At 42.1% G+C, this 16,568-nt stretch overlaps 1 protein-coding gene across 1 annotated transcript in view; it reads left to right on the top strand.

Moving 5' to 3' along the window:
* Positions 1-2,466: 2,466 nt before the first annotated feature.
* P4HA1 (prolyl 4-hydroxylase, alpha polypeptide I) overlaps positions 2,467-16,568 on the top strand; it is a gene marked incomplete at its 3' end in the record, with an annotated part of 24,175 nt that continues 10,073 nt past the window's right edge. The window contains exons 1-8 of the mRNA XM_009875876.1: positions 2,467-2,554; positions 3,423-3,519; positions 5,684-5,835; positions 7,879-8,016; positions 10,442-10,681; positions 11,829-12,019; positions 12,534-12,710; positions 16,310-16,380. Of these exons, the coding sequence (XP_009874178.1) occupies positions 2,467-2,554; positions 3,423-3,519; positions 5,684-5,835; positions 7,879-8,016; positions 10,442-10,681; positions 11,829-12,019; positions 12,534-12,710; positions 16,310-16,380 (1,154 nt within the window). The remainder of the gene's footprint in view (positions 2,555-3,422; positions 3,520-5,683; positions 5,836-7,878; positions 8,017-10,441; positions 10,682-11,828; positions 12,020-12,533; positions 12,711-16,309; positions 16,381-16,568) is intronic.

Below are 16,568 nucleotides of genomic sequence, written 5' to 3' on the forward strand. Positions count from 1 at the left end.
TTTTCTTTGTGTTGGGAACCTGTAGCTGATCCTTTCGCAGTAGTTTTGAAAGCTGTGCTACTTGGCAACTACTGTTAGGGCACAGAAAGCTTGGCTGGCCGCTGCTTTGGGCTCTATTTCCAGCTCGCTGAATTCCGTCTGGGAGGGAAGCAATCTTGGGTGACTGAAAGCTATTACGGGACTCTCAGTCCTTGCAAATGACAGAGAATCCGGAGACTGTGAGAGGAAAGAAAATTGAAGATGCAAGTGACCTCTGGATGTCATCTACACGAGCCTCCTGTTTGAAGTTGGATGAGCTTGGAGGTCAGGTTAGACTGCGCGTGGGCTTGTCCAATTTAGTTTTGAAATTCCTCCAGGAATGGGAAATCCAGTTTCTCTGGGCAACTCATTCTGGTGCCTAACTGCTGTCACTGTGAGAAACTTTTTCTTTGCACCCACTTAGAATTTTCATTGTTGCGATGTGCAACCCTTTCCACTCGCTGGTTCTGCTGTGTGCCTGCTGGGAAGGTGTGAGGAGAGAGTAGGCTGACAACAAGCTTCAGAGTCAGGCCGAAGGAGCAGGCTGCAAAGCTGGACAGAGAAGAGGAAAAACTGTTTACAGTTCATACTACTGCAACAGGCTCTGAGGCTCTGTCGTGAGAGGTGGAAGCCTGTCACTGAGAGCTGGAGAAGAGACATTGTTGTCATTGCAGGTTTTAGTGTTTTGTTTTGTTTGTGTTTTAGAAAAGTTACCTATTGATTAATAGCAATAAGTAAACTTTCTGAAGCTTTCCCTGTGATTCACTGAGTGCAGTAAACAAATAGCTCAACGAATTCTGAGCGCTGATAATGTTGGCAAATATTTATAGTGTAGAACTGTTTGTGCTTTGTAATTGATTCACATGTATTAGCTTGTGTGCTGAATGAGCAGGAGGCACTTGGCTTTCTGCACAGCCAAATGTAGATTGAGCAGTGTTTCGAATAAGAGTACAGGGACAGGTTGGCGTCCTTGTGCATGTGGATACAGCTTCTTTTAAGTAAAGAGTGAAAGGAAATTTGCCAGCAAGAAAACTTGATGCCAGATGTGACCCATTAATTTACAGCAATTACTCAATTAAAGCTCTTGTTCAGCGAGGGCTGGTACTAGTTGTAAAAGGAGGAGGCACGGTTGTGTAGACCTTATGAGGATCCCTGGTTTATGCTGAAAGCCAGGTCAGGTGTTACAGGCTGCCTGGAGGGGTGTACATGTGTTTGTTGTGTTCAGGGCTGGAGTTTCACAAATGGATGAAACCTGTGCTGCTGCCAGAAAGAACCGTTTTTCCTCCCTTAGCTGTCTTGGGCTGCCCGTTCTTGCCTCCAAATTGCCCTTCAGGTGCAGTATAAGAGATCCTCCACTCTGCAGCCAAGGGAGCATTTTCTGTTAATACCTTTGCTTGTGGGTGGGATGATTTTCCTTTGGGTGTGACTATTGCACTTTGCTGATTTGTTTACACCTTCCTTGTGTGAATGACATGCCTGGTTTTATGTTGTTTGCCATCAGTACCGTCAACTCGATCAAAAGCATAGAGCTTTCTTCCCTAAATAGGCCAAACCACTTTGGATCCGGACTTGCTTTGTGATGTTGCTTTTTTTCTTCATTTGTTGTCTTTCTTGCTGTTGGAAGAGTTGTATAAAACAGTTCTCATAGTACATGTGGTACATAGCAATCCATGAGAGTTTAAGCTTTTGTGTTTGGGAAAAAAATAAATATTGTTGAATTCCAATACAGCATAATTAATTTTGAAGTATGCAGTAGCGAGGAAATCCTAGCCTGTTAAAAGGGCTCAGACTCTTGAGAGGCTGAGAGCTTGGCAGCTGCTTGTGGGAGGAAGCACTGCCTGGGAGCCTGCGATGGACTGGTGCCGGCACTAACTGTGAACCAGGCGGCAGCAGCCTTTGGTACCAGCTGTGGAGGCTGGCTTCATGCTGGTGCAGCTGAAGAGCAGGAGCATGTAAGTAACTCTGTCGACTAGTTGTGTAGGAATTTCATTTAGACCTGTTTCACTGGCATCTTCCTCGCTGATTGAAGGAAACATCGTCATTGTTGAGTAGCTGAAGTTGATTACGTGTTTCAGCTTGGCATTATGGTTTTTTTCAGGGTTTGATCTTGGGGGTTTTTTTGGTGCTTTTTGTGAGACATGTCTATGTTCAATGTGTCTTATATATCAAAAAGATGGGGAGCACTTGTGCAGACTCCGGTCTCCAAGCTAATTTTTATTCTCTTACCACACCAGACAAAAGTGTAGGAAAGTTTGCAGAAGGGCGTCGGTGCTCTGTGAGAGCTGCTCAAGCTTAGCAAGGTTCTGCTGCCTCCCGAACGAGTGGCAGCCCCAACAGAATAAGCTGCCTCTCTGAAGACAGATTTAACTATCTGATGAACAGGGATTTTTTTTACCCATTTTTTATGTTTCTTTCATAGGTACGTGGTGAGGTAACAGCTGTTGAACTATGGCGTTCAACAAGATCTGGTATACCCTAGCCCTTGGACTTCTGCTGCCTTGTTCTTGTGCCCATACGGACTTCTTCACTTCCATCGGTGAGGCGTGTTTTGGTGTATGTGCCACACAGCTGAAAGAATTTCTTGGTGGCTCTCAAAACTGATTCTGCATTGATGTGTAAATGGCACCCAAGTCTTTCACTGATACAGACCTGAACCCGCTCACTAGTTCTTTTGACCTTACTGACTTCTTTTGTGAGAAACACACTTTGAGTTAAATCAGTCCATTTAGTCTCAATGACCCGGGCTGGGCTTTGTATTTGTTGTGTATTCTTACAGCTATTGGATTTTAAACAAAATTTCCCTGTGGACTGTTGCACAAATGTAGTAGTGAGGAAGACATCGTGTTACAATACCAGTATGCCCATGTACTTTCTCTTGGGTTCTGATGGCCTGTGACACAGCTGAAGATGTGGACTGTGTCACTTCGTGATGAACCAGTTCAGCTGCCTGCCTGCAGGAAATGAAGCAATTATTAATTAATAACAAAGTCTGTTAGTGGACCGATTGAACTCATGCAAGTAATCTGAAAAATAAAACACTGGATTAGTATTGTATATCAAACACGAAGGCTTTGTATATTTCTGTAGCTTTGTCTTTATTTGCTCTGCATTATGGATGCTTGGATGAAAGATTACTCTGTTGAAACCTACTTCCTTTTCCAAATGAATCCTAAATTAGTTCTAATAATAAATATGTGATATTACATTAATTTCCATGGCAACAGGCTTGGTCCAGCCTGAGATTGTCTCCTCAAAAAAAGGCAAGAAGCCTTACTCAGATACTCCTTCAGAATTATTTAAGCAAATGCAGAAGGACTGAGAGGAAGAAAGTAGAGGAAGAACACCTCTAGTTTTTATTTTTTATTTTTTTTCTCCCTGTCTAACCAAACTAATTTGTTTTCTAGGTCATATGACAGACTTAATTAATACAGAAAAAGATCTGGTGGTGTCACTGAAAGATTACATCAAGGCAGAAGAAAGCAAGCTGGAACAGATCAAAAAGTAAGCAGCTTGTTTCATAGTGCTAATAGTTAATAATCTGAGTTTACCCTTTTGTAAAAAGTGCTTCCCAAGGGTGATTAAATTTGTGGAATTTTTCCTTTTGGGCAAAGCATAAACTAACAGGTTTTGCCATGTTTTTGTCCTGAGTTGTTATCTCTGAGCCATTGGTTTGTTGTATGCAGCTTTCTAATGATGGAATCTAATCAGCCTGCTTTCTGTAGGATACCTTCACTTTAGGACTGCTGCTTGCATGTAATTCCCAAGGGGATGTAGGTCTTTCAATGACAGTTTGCTTAGTGGAAACTAAAACCCAAAAAGTCTCCAGATGAGTGTTGCAAGGACTGCAATGACACACTAGATGTAAAAGCAAAATAAAACTACTGTTTTAAATAACAAGAGACCTGACTATTGCCATTACTGTGTTGCTCAGCTCTATGGGAATGAGGATCAGAGCCCAGTATGTCAGATTTTATCACAGCTAGAAATAAAAATTTTTGTATCGTGAAACACAGTGGTTTCCTGGCTTTCAAAAATGTGCATAAATCTGTTGTGAAGATGTTTAAATGATTTTAGATAGATGCATGAATTTTAACTTTTGTGTGTTCTATTACCATCCAAGAAAGATGGTTCTGCCAGACTGTATTTATTTATATCACTTAAAATACAGAGTTGGAGTTGCTCACACGTTTAGAATGCTGTAAGTATATTCTTTATAGCTACAAATTAAGATGGGAACACGCCCACTGGATATCCACAAGTGTGTAAATACAGTTTATCATATAAGCATTGCAGCTGTGTTTTTATTATATTAGAGGGGCTCGCTGTCGTGTAAGCAGTGAGAAAACCTGGAAAAAACGCCAGCATCATTTGAGTTTGTTGGGCTCTGCTTTGGCTGAAGGATGTTAGTTGCTGGTGTTGACGTGAACTCGGTGGAAGTTGGTCATTCACTGAACTGCGAAGGATGGCTCACACCTTGTGGGGGGCACGTGGTGGAGATTTTTATGAAACACAAGCTACTTGAAAGACATCCTGGCTGTGTGGTTGTGGCTCATGGTTACAATGACTTTCAGCTACTGAGGAGGTTTGATAGTCATGCAGTGGGAAATGTAGGATGGATTTGACCATGTGCAGCCTGACTGCGCGGTTTGTTGAAGTTGGTTTCTTTTAGTCTCTGGTTTGCTGGAAGCTGGACTTGGTGTACGGGAGCCGGCTTGTGTACAGCGTTCCCTTCAGGTTACGTGTTTTGTATTTGCTTTCTGTTGGTGTTGGTGTTTGGCATTCTCTGCGGAGTGTGGCTTTTTTGACACTCATTTATCCTGTTCAGGGTGTTGCTGTGTGTCAGGATGTTTTGGCTAGAGAGAGGAAGCCTGGTGGTTTTGCAGACGTGTAGTAGCATGGCTCTAGTGCTTACAGCACGACCGATGTGTTTCCTGACTTGAGACTGGAGCAGCCTCCCTGGATGTTTCTGTTTCAAACAGTAGATGAGGAACAGTCGCTGCTGAGAGGTGTCCTTGTTTCAGTGTGTGTCAGAGCTGTGAATGGCTTGTGTTCCTGGCAGGGATGGAGCACTTGATGGGGGTCAAAACTGTAGCACCGGCAAGTTGAGCTGGGCTCCTCCTCCTCTGGGAGCGTGAGAACCGCGTGTTTCTTCATACGAGCTTACAGGATGGAGGGCAGCTTGGTGGGGGGGGCAAGGGGCTTCTAGATTTAAGAGTGTGTGTTGCAATGATAATGATTTGAGACAAGCGTTGAACTACGTTTTTGTAAACTTTAGAAAAAAAGAGAGTTTGAAAGATCAAAATGTAGGTAAAGCTTTGTTTTTGATTAGTCGTGCATGAAAACTCACAATGGTGCTGCTGGCATACTGCATTTGGTATTTGCAGGAAGCAGTTCATTCAGCAGTATTCCAACAAAGACCGCAAGAGCAATGCAAGGTTTAGGCTGCAGCTGAGGAGGGAGATTATTTAAAAAAAAAAAAGAAAGGAAAAGAAAAAAGGCCCCTTTTGTTCTTCCTAGAAAAGCTTTGTATATAGATAGTGTAAAAGCTTGCAATTTGTGTTGGGGTTTTTATTAGTGAAGACTGCTGAGTAGCATGAAATCAAGTTTTGTAATGCATTGGCGGACTTGTACGAGAGACTTCAATTAATTTATATTTCCAATCTAGATGGGCAGAGAAGTTGGATCAGCTGACAGATACTGCTACGAAAGACCCAGAGGGATTTTTAGGACATCCTGTAAATGCATTCAAGTTGATGAAACGGCTCAACACAGAGTGGGCTGAGCTGGAAAGCCTGGTTCTGAAGGACATGTCAGATGGTAAGTATGCCTCTAGTAAGAATAAAGATCACATAATTACCTATACTTGACTGTGTCTTTCACGTGTCATGGTTTGAATTAGATTTGTAAATCTGCTCTTGAGATGCATTCGTACAAAACAATCCTAGAAGACCTGCCGTTTTGCTGTCAGTGTGCTATATATAATTTGAGCTTTACAAAATTAGGAACACTGGTGTTTAAAGTGAATAATCTCCTTGGGTGATTTAAATTTTTGCAAGGGATCAGGGCTTGCTTTGTGTACTCTCTCACTTCCTGCAAACTAGTATTTCAGGATATTTCGTCTCTGATGACTCTGTCAAACAGAAGAAAGGGAACAAAATTCTTCTGAGTGCAAGACGTGAGGCTGGCTGTGAATCTAGTCAAGTGCTGCTGCTATGCCCAGAGCTGTTAAGGTGTGATCATTCAAAAGATGAATGCTGGCAGAGGCTGAGCATTTGTGGAACTAATCTGGATTAGCGTGGTAAACCCTTTGCTGCCTCCCTTCTCAGGCAGCTTATTTTTGGGAGCAAGGCGTAAAGTAGTTGACTCTGAAAAACTTGCTTACCAGCAAGGAAGGTGGGGTGATTATATTTGCCTGGTGAGAATCTATCTCAACTACTAATGCCAGGTGTAGATTTGTAGTGTGAAATGATAAAAAAGTGGAGCTTTTGTCTAACCCAGAGATTAACCCAGGGTTAGTCTCTCACAGCAGTTCAGTACAATCAGCTTCCCTGTTGCTGCTGCAAGGGACTGAATACGCTGACTGAAAGGTTTTAGCTTCCATCCAGGAATCTGAGCCAGTACATAGTAAGTTGTTCTTCTGAATGAGAGGGGAAAAATCGATTGTTTTAAGAAAATTGTCAGGAGAAAGGAAAATACGGGGTCGGCATAGTGTAGTGAAAGAAAGGCTATGCAGAAGTGAAAGGTTATGGTATTTTTTTAAGGCAGGAATACCTCTCCAGAAGGTGATAGTGTTATCACGCCTGAATGGTTAAAAAGGACTTACAGAGAGTGGTAGAAGCCACAAATTTGGCCAGTTTGTTATTTTTTGGTTGGTTTTGCACCTTTGTCTGCTTTGGGTCATGGCACTTAGTTTTCTGCTGGTGTATGTTAGGTGAAGTGAACAAATATCATGTTGGCACTGTCCTTACTTAATGCTGTGCAGCTTGTGGTGCTCTCTGGATCTTGGGAGGAAAGAGTTGGATGAGTAGAAAAGTTATGTTTCTGTAAATGCAGGAGTGGCTGTTTGTTCAGACCAAGGTCCTTGTGGCATGTTTGGTTGATGCTGTTCCTTGTGGTGACTGCCTGTCCCAGGATGCTGGTTCTGCCCTCCTGGCTTTCTGGAGTTCTCATTGACCAGCTTTTTGACTGTGCAGAAGCAGAAAGGGAAAAATAGCATGAGTTCTCCCACTGGAGAGAGGATAATGCACTGGCTCTACAGGAGAATTGTGTTACCTCTTTGAAAAGCCCTCAAATTTTCTGTTTTGACTGTTCCTTTGCTTTCTTCTCACAAAAAAAAAAAAAAAGGCTAACTTATCAACATGCATCTTGAGTTCAATTTGGAGTTGTGTGAAGATGGATCTTGAGGAGCCTTTTTAACTGTGAGCTTCTCAAGTTTTTATGTAACTACATCAATGCTCAAATCCACAGAAAGTGCTGAGGTTCCTGCTGGCTGCTTAGTTGCCCAAGGTCTCATCAAAAGCTCTTTGCAGTTAGACATCAGTATTGTTTCTCATCTGTTTATTGGCCAGCCATAACCTTTTTTTGGGTGGTTTTTATTTTTTTGTGTTCTTGTTTTGTTTGGTTTTTTTTTTAAACTGTTAAGACAAAGAGAGTTTCTGCCTGAAACTGAAGGGGTGCTTCTGTCCTTTGGAAACAAACTTATGTTGTTGTTTGGTGCTCTGCAGGGCTGATAGCTCTTCCTGACTTATTAATGGTCTTGTCTGAAATACTACCTTTCTCCAGAGCAGGGAGTCATTTCATGCGTAGAGTTTATGGAATTTTTGAGATAAAGGTGGCCAAATGTTTCACTGTCTTTCCCAGGCTTTATCTCCAACATGACTATCCAGAGGCAATTTTTCCCAAACGATGAAGATCAGACTGGTGCAGCAAAAGCCCTTCTGCGGCTTCAAGACACGTATAATTTGGACACAGACACCCTCTCCAGAGGGAACCTCCCAGGTAAGAGTCAACAGTCTTATTTTCAGAAGGCACTGTGAACTTGTACTAAATCCTGTCCTTCTTCCAAATCACTTATCTGTTCTGTCTTGTTTCACTGTAGTGTGTAAAGGTAACGCTAGGAAAACATCTCAGCTAGCTGAGAGTTTATGAAAAGTGGCATGATTTGGGTTGTTGAGCTGAAATCGATGTGTTAATTTTAATTCTGCCACACCTTGAGAGAGGAACCCAGGAAGAGGTGACGGCGGGCGTACTTGAGTCCATTGCTATGGTGGTTCTGTCAGAAACTGCATCCACTTGGCTTCCCTGCCCAGGACTTTCTTCTGTCGGCACGCTGCCCAAGTGCACGTGGATAAACACACTGCACAGAGCATGCGTTCCCTTCTGAACTGAGACACTTCTGTCCCAGTGTTCTTGCTCTACTCACATGCTCGTTTTCTGCTTGTGCTAGAACTTGAAAATTTCTTTTCAAAGTCTTTCTTCTAGTTATGGTAAGATAATTTACAGTTAATAGTTTTTAATAAAAAAACCAGTAGCAATAAAATCTGGGCCAAGTGAGGATTTTCCTTGTGTTGAAGTAGTTGTGCACTGGCAGATACTTAGTTTTATTGCACCATCTAATACTTTGTAACAAAACAGGTCTATCATTTATTAGCCCTTTCTCTCTCGTGGGTAAGCTGGACCTTTCATATTGGGAGAGACTGAAGTTCTTTGAGCTTAAACTTCGTCAACTAACAACGAAAGACAAAGCGTGTTCATAGACTTGAGGTTATGTGGCATTACCTGAGGTAATCTTTAATAGACCTATGCAGGAGTAGACATGCTGCTTCTTTGGTAGAAGATTCTGCTGAGTTCCTTGTTTCCTCTGTTTGAAAATAGCACTGTGCCAACTGGCAAAAAATCAACTCTGCAATCCATCTGTGTTTTTGAAAGCACTCATTGTGGTCAGATGCCTAATAAAATTAAGGGTAATTGGCTTTATATGTTATGATGTATAACCTTGCTTTTGGGTTTAGTTCAAGACTGTCTGAAAGATCTACAGATTGATTCTAATGCAATAAACAGTTTGTTATTGTTTTCTTAAAAGTAGCTTATTGCTTCTTTTGAAGCAATAAACTGTCCAGACTGTGTGTAATACAGTGCATTCTCGAGAACTTTCAGGTTCTGCAATTACAAGAGAATAGGCTGATCTCTTCAGAGCTCCAGAGAGGAACATTCCACACAGTCACTCCTCTGTGCTCCTTGTTTTCCTTCCCGGGAAATTTCTGTTTGGCCAGGTTGACAAATTTTGGTTGGAATCTTGACTACGGCTGTATCGCTTACTAGTTTTCCTGCATTACAGGCTGTGCTGTTTCTTTATATTAATTATCAACACTATTTGATGACTGTGGTCTTGAGTACCCTTTTAGAGTTGCCTTTTGTGTTTGGATGTTATGTTGCTTCCAGATGTGCAAGGCTACAGTGCTGCAACCTGCTACTCCAGAGCACTCCACCGCCACTGCCCCACATTCCTTAATATTTGTGTTATTTTAGAGTTTGCGGCTCCAGACTCAGAAACCTGAAATCACTGGCCGTCACAGGAAGGATAGCAAGGTGTTTAATTAGTGAGCAGAAACAAACTTGGTTTGTTGGATGCTGCTTGTCATGAATGTCCCTTCAGCTGTTTAATCTCTTAAGGCATGTCTTTAATAGAAGAATTCCCCTGTTTGAACACAGATGTGGGAGCTGCTATTGGAAACCCAGGATGTGTTAAGATGTAAGAAGGAATGTAATTATATGTAATGTCTGTAACATATGTAATTATACGTAATAAATGTAATAACTGCCAGGTCGCATTTCCTTTTTACATGTTCGGATCTGAGGTTTCGTTGGGCCTTAATTTACAGTGGCAAAAATAGGAATGTGTAATTTGCTTACTAATGTTTTAATCTTTCAGACATCTCTTCAAATGTTTCTAAAAAATGACTGCCTTCAAAACTCTTGAGAAGCTGGGAATTTACTGACTGATGTTGTTAAGATTTTGCTTTTCTTCCCCTATTATGCTGTCACTAACAAGATGTCCTTCAGTAACAATTTGAAAGCAATAATGCAATGTCTTTGAAACCAGATTGATGCAACTTTGTATTACGATTGCTCGAAGCGTTTGGGGTTTTGAAGAAGGAAGGCTCATTTTATTTTCCACTAATGGTAAAGACATTTGGCTGGTTGCTGGTGTTCTCGCAATGGAAAACTGTATCTAACCACTTGTGTATTCTGCCAAGGATTTACAGGCTTTAGATACTTAAACTGAGTCTTCAGCAAACAGCCGCCACAAAATGGAGAGGTTGAAGAGAAACTGTGCTGAAAAGAATTAAGAAATAACTGACTGTTACTCTGAAGATTGGTCTGTAATTCTGTGTGAACTCTGTTTGGTTTGCTTTAAATGCAGGTGTGAAGCACAAATCCTTTTTAACAGCTGAAGATTGCTTTGAGCTGGGAAAGATTGCCTACACTGAAGCTGACTACTACCACACGGAGCTTTGGATGGAACAAGCTCTGAAGCAGCTGGATGAGGGCGAAGTGTCTTCTGCTGATAAAGTCTACATCCTGGACTATCTGAGTTACGCTGTGTACCAGCAGGGAGACCTGGGCAAAGCTATGATGCTCACCAAACGCCTTCTGGAGCTGGGTAAGCCGGAGGGATCTGACGCTCACCACGATCTAGCTCTGTGGTGGAGCAGATGCTAGCTACTGATTTGTGCAGAGATGGAGTGTGGTCTTAGCTCTGTTCTGACTTGTATATAGGTTCTCAAAAAGGATTATTACTGACATGACCGTTAACATCCTGATGTGTAGTTTTCAGTTAAAATGAGGATTGTATTACCATAAATCAGATTTTGCTACCCTGTTTTTAGACGGACAATTACAATCTCAGTTACCACATCAGAAAGTGTCGTGGTTAAGGATTGCTCCTTTCTGTTAAAGTGTTTTCTGCCTGCTGTTGCTGTTGTCTTCCAACCACGTACCAGTCTTAGTCATTACTGCCTGAAATTTGATTCTCTTACTATATCTTACTTTTCGGTAAGAAATGTACAGGCAGGAACCAAATTAATGAAATTGAAGCTAAATTGGCGACTCCAAATCTCTGCAGATTATTTAGATGCAAATTAAGCATACTTGAGATGAAAAACTTGGAAAAATAAACATTACAGAATGCAATATTGTTTTAGGAAATAAGAAAAGTATTTATACTTCTGTAAATATTCCCCACGCTTACTGTAACGGATGCGGTAGGAAGCTCAGAACTAAACCTAATACAGCAAAGGCTGGTGATAGTTCATTTATTAATGAACTGAAGCTAATTCTATAAGTTTAGTGATGGTTAAAAGCTTTGTTACCAGAAATTTTTATTCCCATCAGGGAAGTTCTTGGGTTTAAAGCCAGTCCTACTGTCCCAGCTCTCTCCCTGGCCAGTCTCCTTGCCTTTCCCTCCCTGGTGAGATCATCGGAAATGTCCAAACCCTTTTTCTTAGTGCTTGGGCCTTGGTGCGTAGTGAGGATCCTGGCTTCAGAGCAAGCAGTTTCTTACCTATGAATGTGTTGAGCTTAGGTCTGAAAGCTCTTTGTGTCCTTTCCTGCGGAGGAGTAAGGATGTGTGCTTGCTGCAGGCTTTAGCTGTTCTGTGAATGCTCTTAAACCAGGGATGTTTGTGATTTCTTTTGGAGAAGCAGGAGGGTGCATCTCTTTTCTTTTTCTTTCTGTAAATATTCTGGTGTGGATACTTCTTCACAAGCTGGAAACTTGCCAGTGATACTTGTTTGTATCGTTGTCAACAGATCCTGAACATCAAAGAGCAAATGGGAACATGAAGTATTTTGAATATATCATGGCTAAAGAAAAAGAAGCAAATAAGTCCAGTACGGATTCAGAAGACCAGATGGAGAGGGAAACTGAGGTTAAGAAAAAGGATTACCTGCCCGAGAGAAGGAAGTATGAAATGCTGTGCCGTGGGGAGGGTCTCAAAATGGTAAAGTGGAGTAGACTGTTTTCAAATGTATGAAACCAACCGTATCAAAACAATGTCAAGAATTCGTATGTGGCGTGAAAGCAATGAAGTTTTTATAGCAGTTGGCTGAGTGTGTAGAACTGAGGATTAGCATATGTTGGATTTCTTCCCCGCTTCATTCTATCCAGTAGACAAAAAGTAATATTGCCGCAGGCACAGCTGAAGAACTTGGATGTGCTACATGACTGCGATTAACTAAATAAAGATGCTGGAAGTCTAGATGTGCAGTATTGAATGAGAGTAGGGGCTTTTTTTAGTGACAAAGCTGTTTTTAAAAGGACTATGAGAAGTCCTGCTTGATGCAGTATTATTGAGTAATGTTAATTTGCTGAAAGTACTAATTTCTCTTTTAACTTCTAACATTAAGGTAGGGAAAATGAATTGCTCCTGTCTGTTGTTTTCAGGACATCTTGTTTCTTAGAAACATGAATTTCATGGAAGTTTTCTGATTATCTCTTGTCCCACTTGCTTTCAGACTCCTCGGAGACAAAAAAGACTCTTCTGCCGTTACTACGATGGGAACAGGAATCCTAGATACATTCTGGGCCCTGTCAAACAGGAGGATGAGTGGGACAAACCTCGAATTGTTCGCTTCCTTGACATCATCTCTGATGAAGAGATCGAAACTGTGAAAGAACTAGCAAAGCCAAGGGTAAATGCCTTATGCCTTTTGGAACCTTAAATTCCGTGTGTAGTTTTCTGCATGCGTGTGTGGTTTTTTTTGCCTCATCTTGAATGCAGATGTGTGTGCAGTGTGCTCATATGTTGCCTTTCTCACCTGGTATCTCTTGGTGACACGCTCTTTGAAGGAGACAATGGGGAAGCTGGAAACTGTGTAATTAAGAGAGGCAGGTAACAGCAGTGCAAGATTCTCGGCCTCTTCTGGCAGACACAATTTCAGCAGTGCCGTGTCAGATAAGAAGGAGAATGTTCTACAACAGAAAACGACTGTACTGCAGCTAGGTTGCCTTGAGGTACACGTGTCATCTGGTTTCTGTTCAGGTTTCTTCGTTTTGTTTTTTCTTTAGGCGTGTGTTTGCCAAAGTTGTGACACAGCAAGAGTGTTATGTGGGAAGGCAGCCATTCCTCTGGTCCTGGAATGCTACCTTATTGTAGAGACAAGAATGAATCGTTGTATTTTCCATTCAGTATAAAACTTGACTTCTGTCTCCCAGGCTTTGAAGTTGCTTGCAGATAAAGGAGCTGTAAGAGGGCAGACTTAATCAGCTGCTTATTCACAATGCCGGCTCATCCAATCCTGTTTCAGAAACTGGATCCTGAGGTTCTTGTTTCTGAATGCGGAGTAATCCAGGGCAGCTCTACTGTCAGAGTGAGCAGGAGTGTCCGAGACAAACAGCAAACTGACCAAGTTGCCTTCAGTATCCAGTCACACTCTATCCAGTGTGACTTCGCACCTCAAGGTGTGCACTGAAGATGTAGTTAGTTAAATAGATATATTTTTCCATTGATTACTTCTGAATAAGATTGAAACTTGTAGAAAAATAATTTTCCTTCCTTTTTTTCTTTGTTTTTAGCCTAAATGGCTTTTCAGCCAGGGAGAGCTGAGCAAATGGAAATGAGGGGAATAAGTGCATTAAGTATATGACAGAATGCTAGCTTGGTCTGCTGCAAAGTAAATCAGCTGTGGGTAACACATGGGCACACTGAGTATGAGGCTGTCCTTTCCCACTGCACTGAGTACTGGGTAGCCTGAAGGTGATTTTAAATCAACCTGAAGGCTGATGTGCTGTATTTCTGAGGTAACATTCTGAACTGTAAGCAAGAAGTAAAAGCAATTGTCTTCACTTACCTGTAAATCATCTCCTCCTGCTCTCATGTCAGACAGCCTTGCTGCAGCTCTACAAACCAGAGCCCCAGTTGTTTGTGGGTGATTAAGCCCCTTTGCTGCTGCAAAAACTCTGGCATTACATCTGTGGAATATGTCTGAATCACTTCTTTATGGAGTAGAAACAAGTCTCAGCACTGCAAATAACCTGTGGACATGGTGATTTCAACTTCTGAACTTGCTGAGACAATTGTTTTCTTATCAAATGCTTGGCTCATGCTAAAGACTCGGAGATTCATGGTTCATTGATGCAGAAGCATCGTATGCGATTAGCATTCCACGTATTTCCTATGGCCGAGGCCTCACAGACCTCAGTTAGGAGTGTAGCAAGAGAATTGTGTTTTCTGAGACTGGAAGGTTGTCTCCTTGCTGGAGATGTTACCGTCGCCACCTCTCAGGAGACAGCGTTGCCTGCTCTGTGCCCATCCTGCTGTGCTGGCCCCATGGAGCCTTCTTGGTCAGCTTGAGGAGTCTTGCTGGAGTAGTACTTTGTACCTTGATTCCTAAATGTGTCGTGCACGGCACGAGAGGAGTGGCAGCATATTATCGGTTCCCCATACCTTTTCTTGTTAGTAGGCGTGGAGAGGCCTTGAGTTTACTTAGTTTATTTTAGCGATAGAAGAATGCTTCTTGTGTTTGTTTGGGACTTGCTATGCTGTTTTGTGTCTCTTCCAATACAATGTAAATGTGTCTGTGGGCTCAGCAATTAGTTTGTGATTCAGTCCTGCTTTTTGGTATAGAAAGAATCAAAAAGGTAGGGTTTTATTCATCTTTCTCTTATACAAGATCAGAGTGTTGCCTGTATTCAGTTTAGCTGTAAAACCCATATGTGCAGGACAGAGCGCTAACAAAGGACTGATTGTACACATGCCATATTGTGCCACTTCCAGCAGCTGTTGCAATACTTTATTCAGACGACTGTTCTTGCTACAGAAATGGAAATGTTTCTTCCTGGAAAGCTTGATCTTCTCTAACGCTCTGTTTGAAAAAAACAAACCAAAAACCCCTAAACCGCTCTCTTTTAGTAAAATTGGAGACTCTCCCTCCTTCCCCATCACCGCTTTTATGAATTTCCACCCCCTCCATAAAAGAAAAAGCACTGCAAAAGGTGAACCGGGTGGCTTGCGTGGCATTTCCCCCTTAGGCTTCTGAATGGTCGGATTGCTGTGATGCAGTATGTGCTTTGTAATGCAAACTATTCTGATGGTTCGCTTCACAGCTGAGGCGAGCCACCATTTCAAACCCCATAACAGGAGCCTTGGAGACGGCACATTACAGAATTAGCAAAAGGTAAGAGAGCTCTATGCCAGATGTTTTGGGCCTGTAATGAGTGTGTAGATTCTGCTCATTATGGGGAAAAAAAAAAAAATCAAAGAGGTGGTCTAAAAAGACAACTTGGCTTTGTAGTCCACCGCTTTATCACATGCAGATCTTGTTACAGGCTGTTACTGCTGAGTTTCTCAGTCTTTTCCTTCAGCTAGAAGTTGTGGGGGCGTATTTTGATTTCTTTGTCTGTTTTGGTCACCTCGGTGTGTGTTCTCAAACGACTGTCTGTACACGAAGCAGGTCTTCAATCAGTGTAAAAAATACATGATGCTACATAACCCTTGGTAGAATCTAGATTTTTTTTTTTTTTTTAATGTTCACTTCACTTTGTTTTTCCCACCAACCAAAAATTGTCCTCCCTTGCCTTTCAAATCTAGCCGACCACTTGAAGTGCCTTTATATATCTGAGATGCTTCAAATCCTTGCTGTGAGTGACAGCTGGAGCGACGTGCAAAACACATGTTCGTTAGCCACCCAGAGTTCCATTGTCTGGGATAATCCTGTACTCCTGTCTGGGCTCTTTTACCTCCTGCTGCCACAGGTCTGGCAGAGCGCAAGCTCTTTTTCACTGGTCTCCTGGGTCTTTCCAGCTTGTCTGTTAAGTGCCCCAGGTCTTGAATTTAGCTCATGTTCAAAATGGGTTGGCTCTAAAAGAAAGCAGTTGTCCCCTACCTGCCCCCTGTGGTTTCAGTAGTGGTGGTTAAATATAGGCTTGGTGTTTCAATGACATCAAGCCAACGTCATGAAAGGAATTAAACTTCTGGGTGAAGAGGAATTGTCTTTGAAACTCAGCATCATAAATTACTTGCAGAAAGTCTCTAGCAGAAAACAACCCGAAAAAAAAGAAGGAAAGGAAAAAAAAAAAAAGGAGGAAAAAAGTGAAAGGACAACCTAACCAAATTTTTTCAATTTGTTTTGATTTGGACATGGCAGCTGCGGCTTCTGTTGCCCTTCTAATATTGCTAATTGAAGAGCATTGCATACCATCCAGACCAATCGGAACCCTTTCAAACACCTGTGGCTTGGCAAAAAAGCAGCCGACTAGGTGGGTTAAGCCCTTGTCCTTTCTCTTTTTGTAGCTGAGCCGTGCTACTGTTCATGACCCTGAGACTGGGAAACTGACCACAGCACATTACAGAGTCTCTAAGAGGTAAGGGCACCGTCTGCCAGAGCTATACCCAGCCCGAGGGAGCGGTCTGGGACTGGATTGCTTCTTCTCTAAACTGGGCGGGGGACAAAGGAGGATTTTGCATCGGTTTTCTATTCTTAGTCTTGCTTTAGAAGAAAGAATGGCCTCCGGCAAACTGAGCTGTCGCGTAACAAAGCAAGCGGCCTGCT

Source organism: Apaloderma vittatum, unplaced genomic scaffold, assembly GCF_000703405.1.
Source record: "Apaloderma vittatum isolate BGI_N311 unplaced genomic scaffold, ASM70340v1 scaffold5499, whole genome shotgun sequence".
Lineage (NCBI taxonomy): Eukaryota > Metazoa > Chordata > Aves > Trogoniformes > Trogonidae > Apaloderma > Apaloderma vittatum.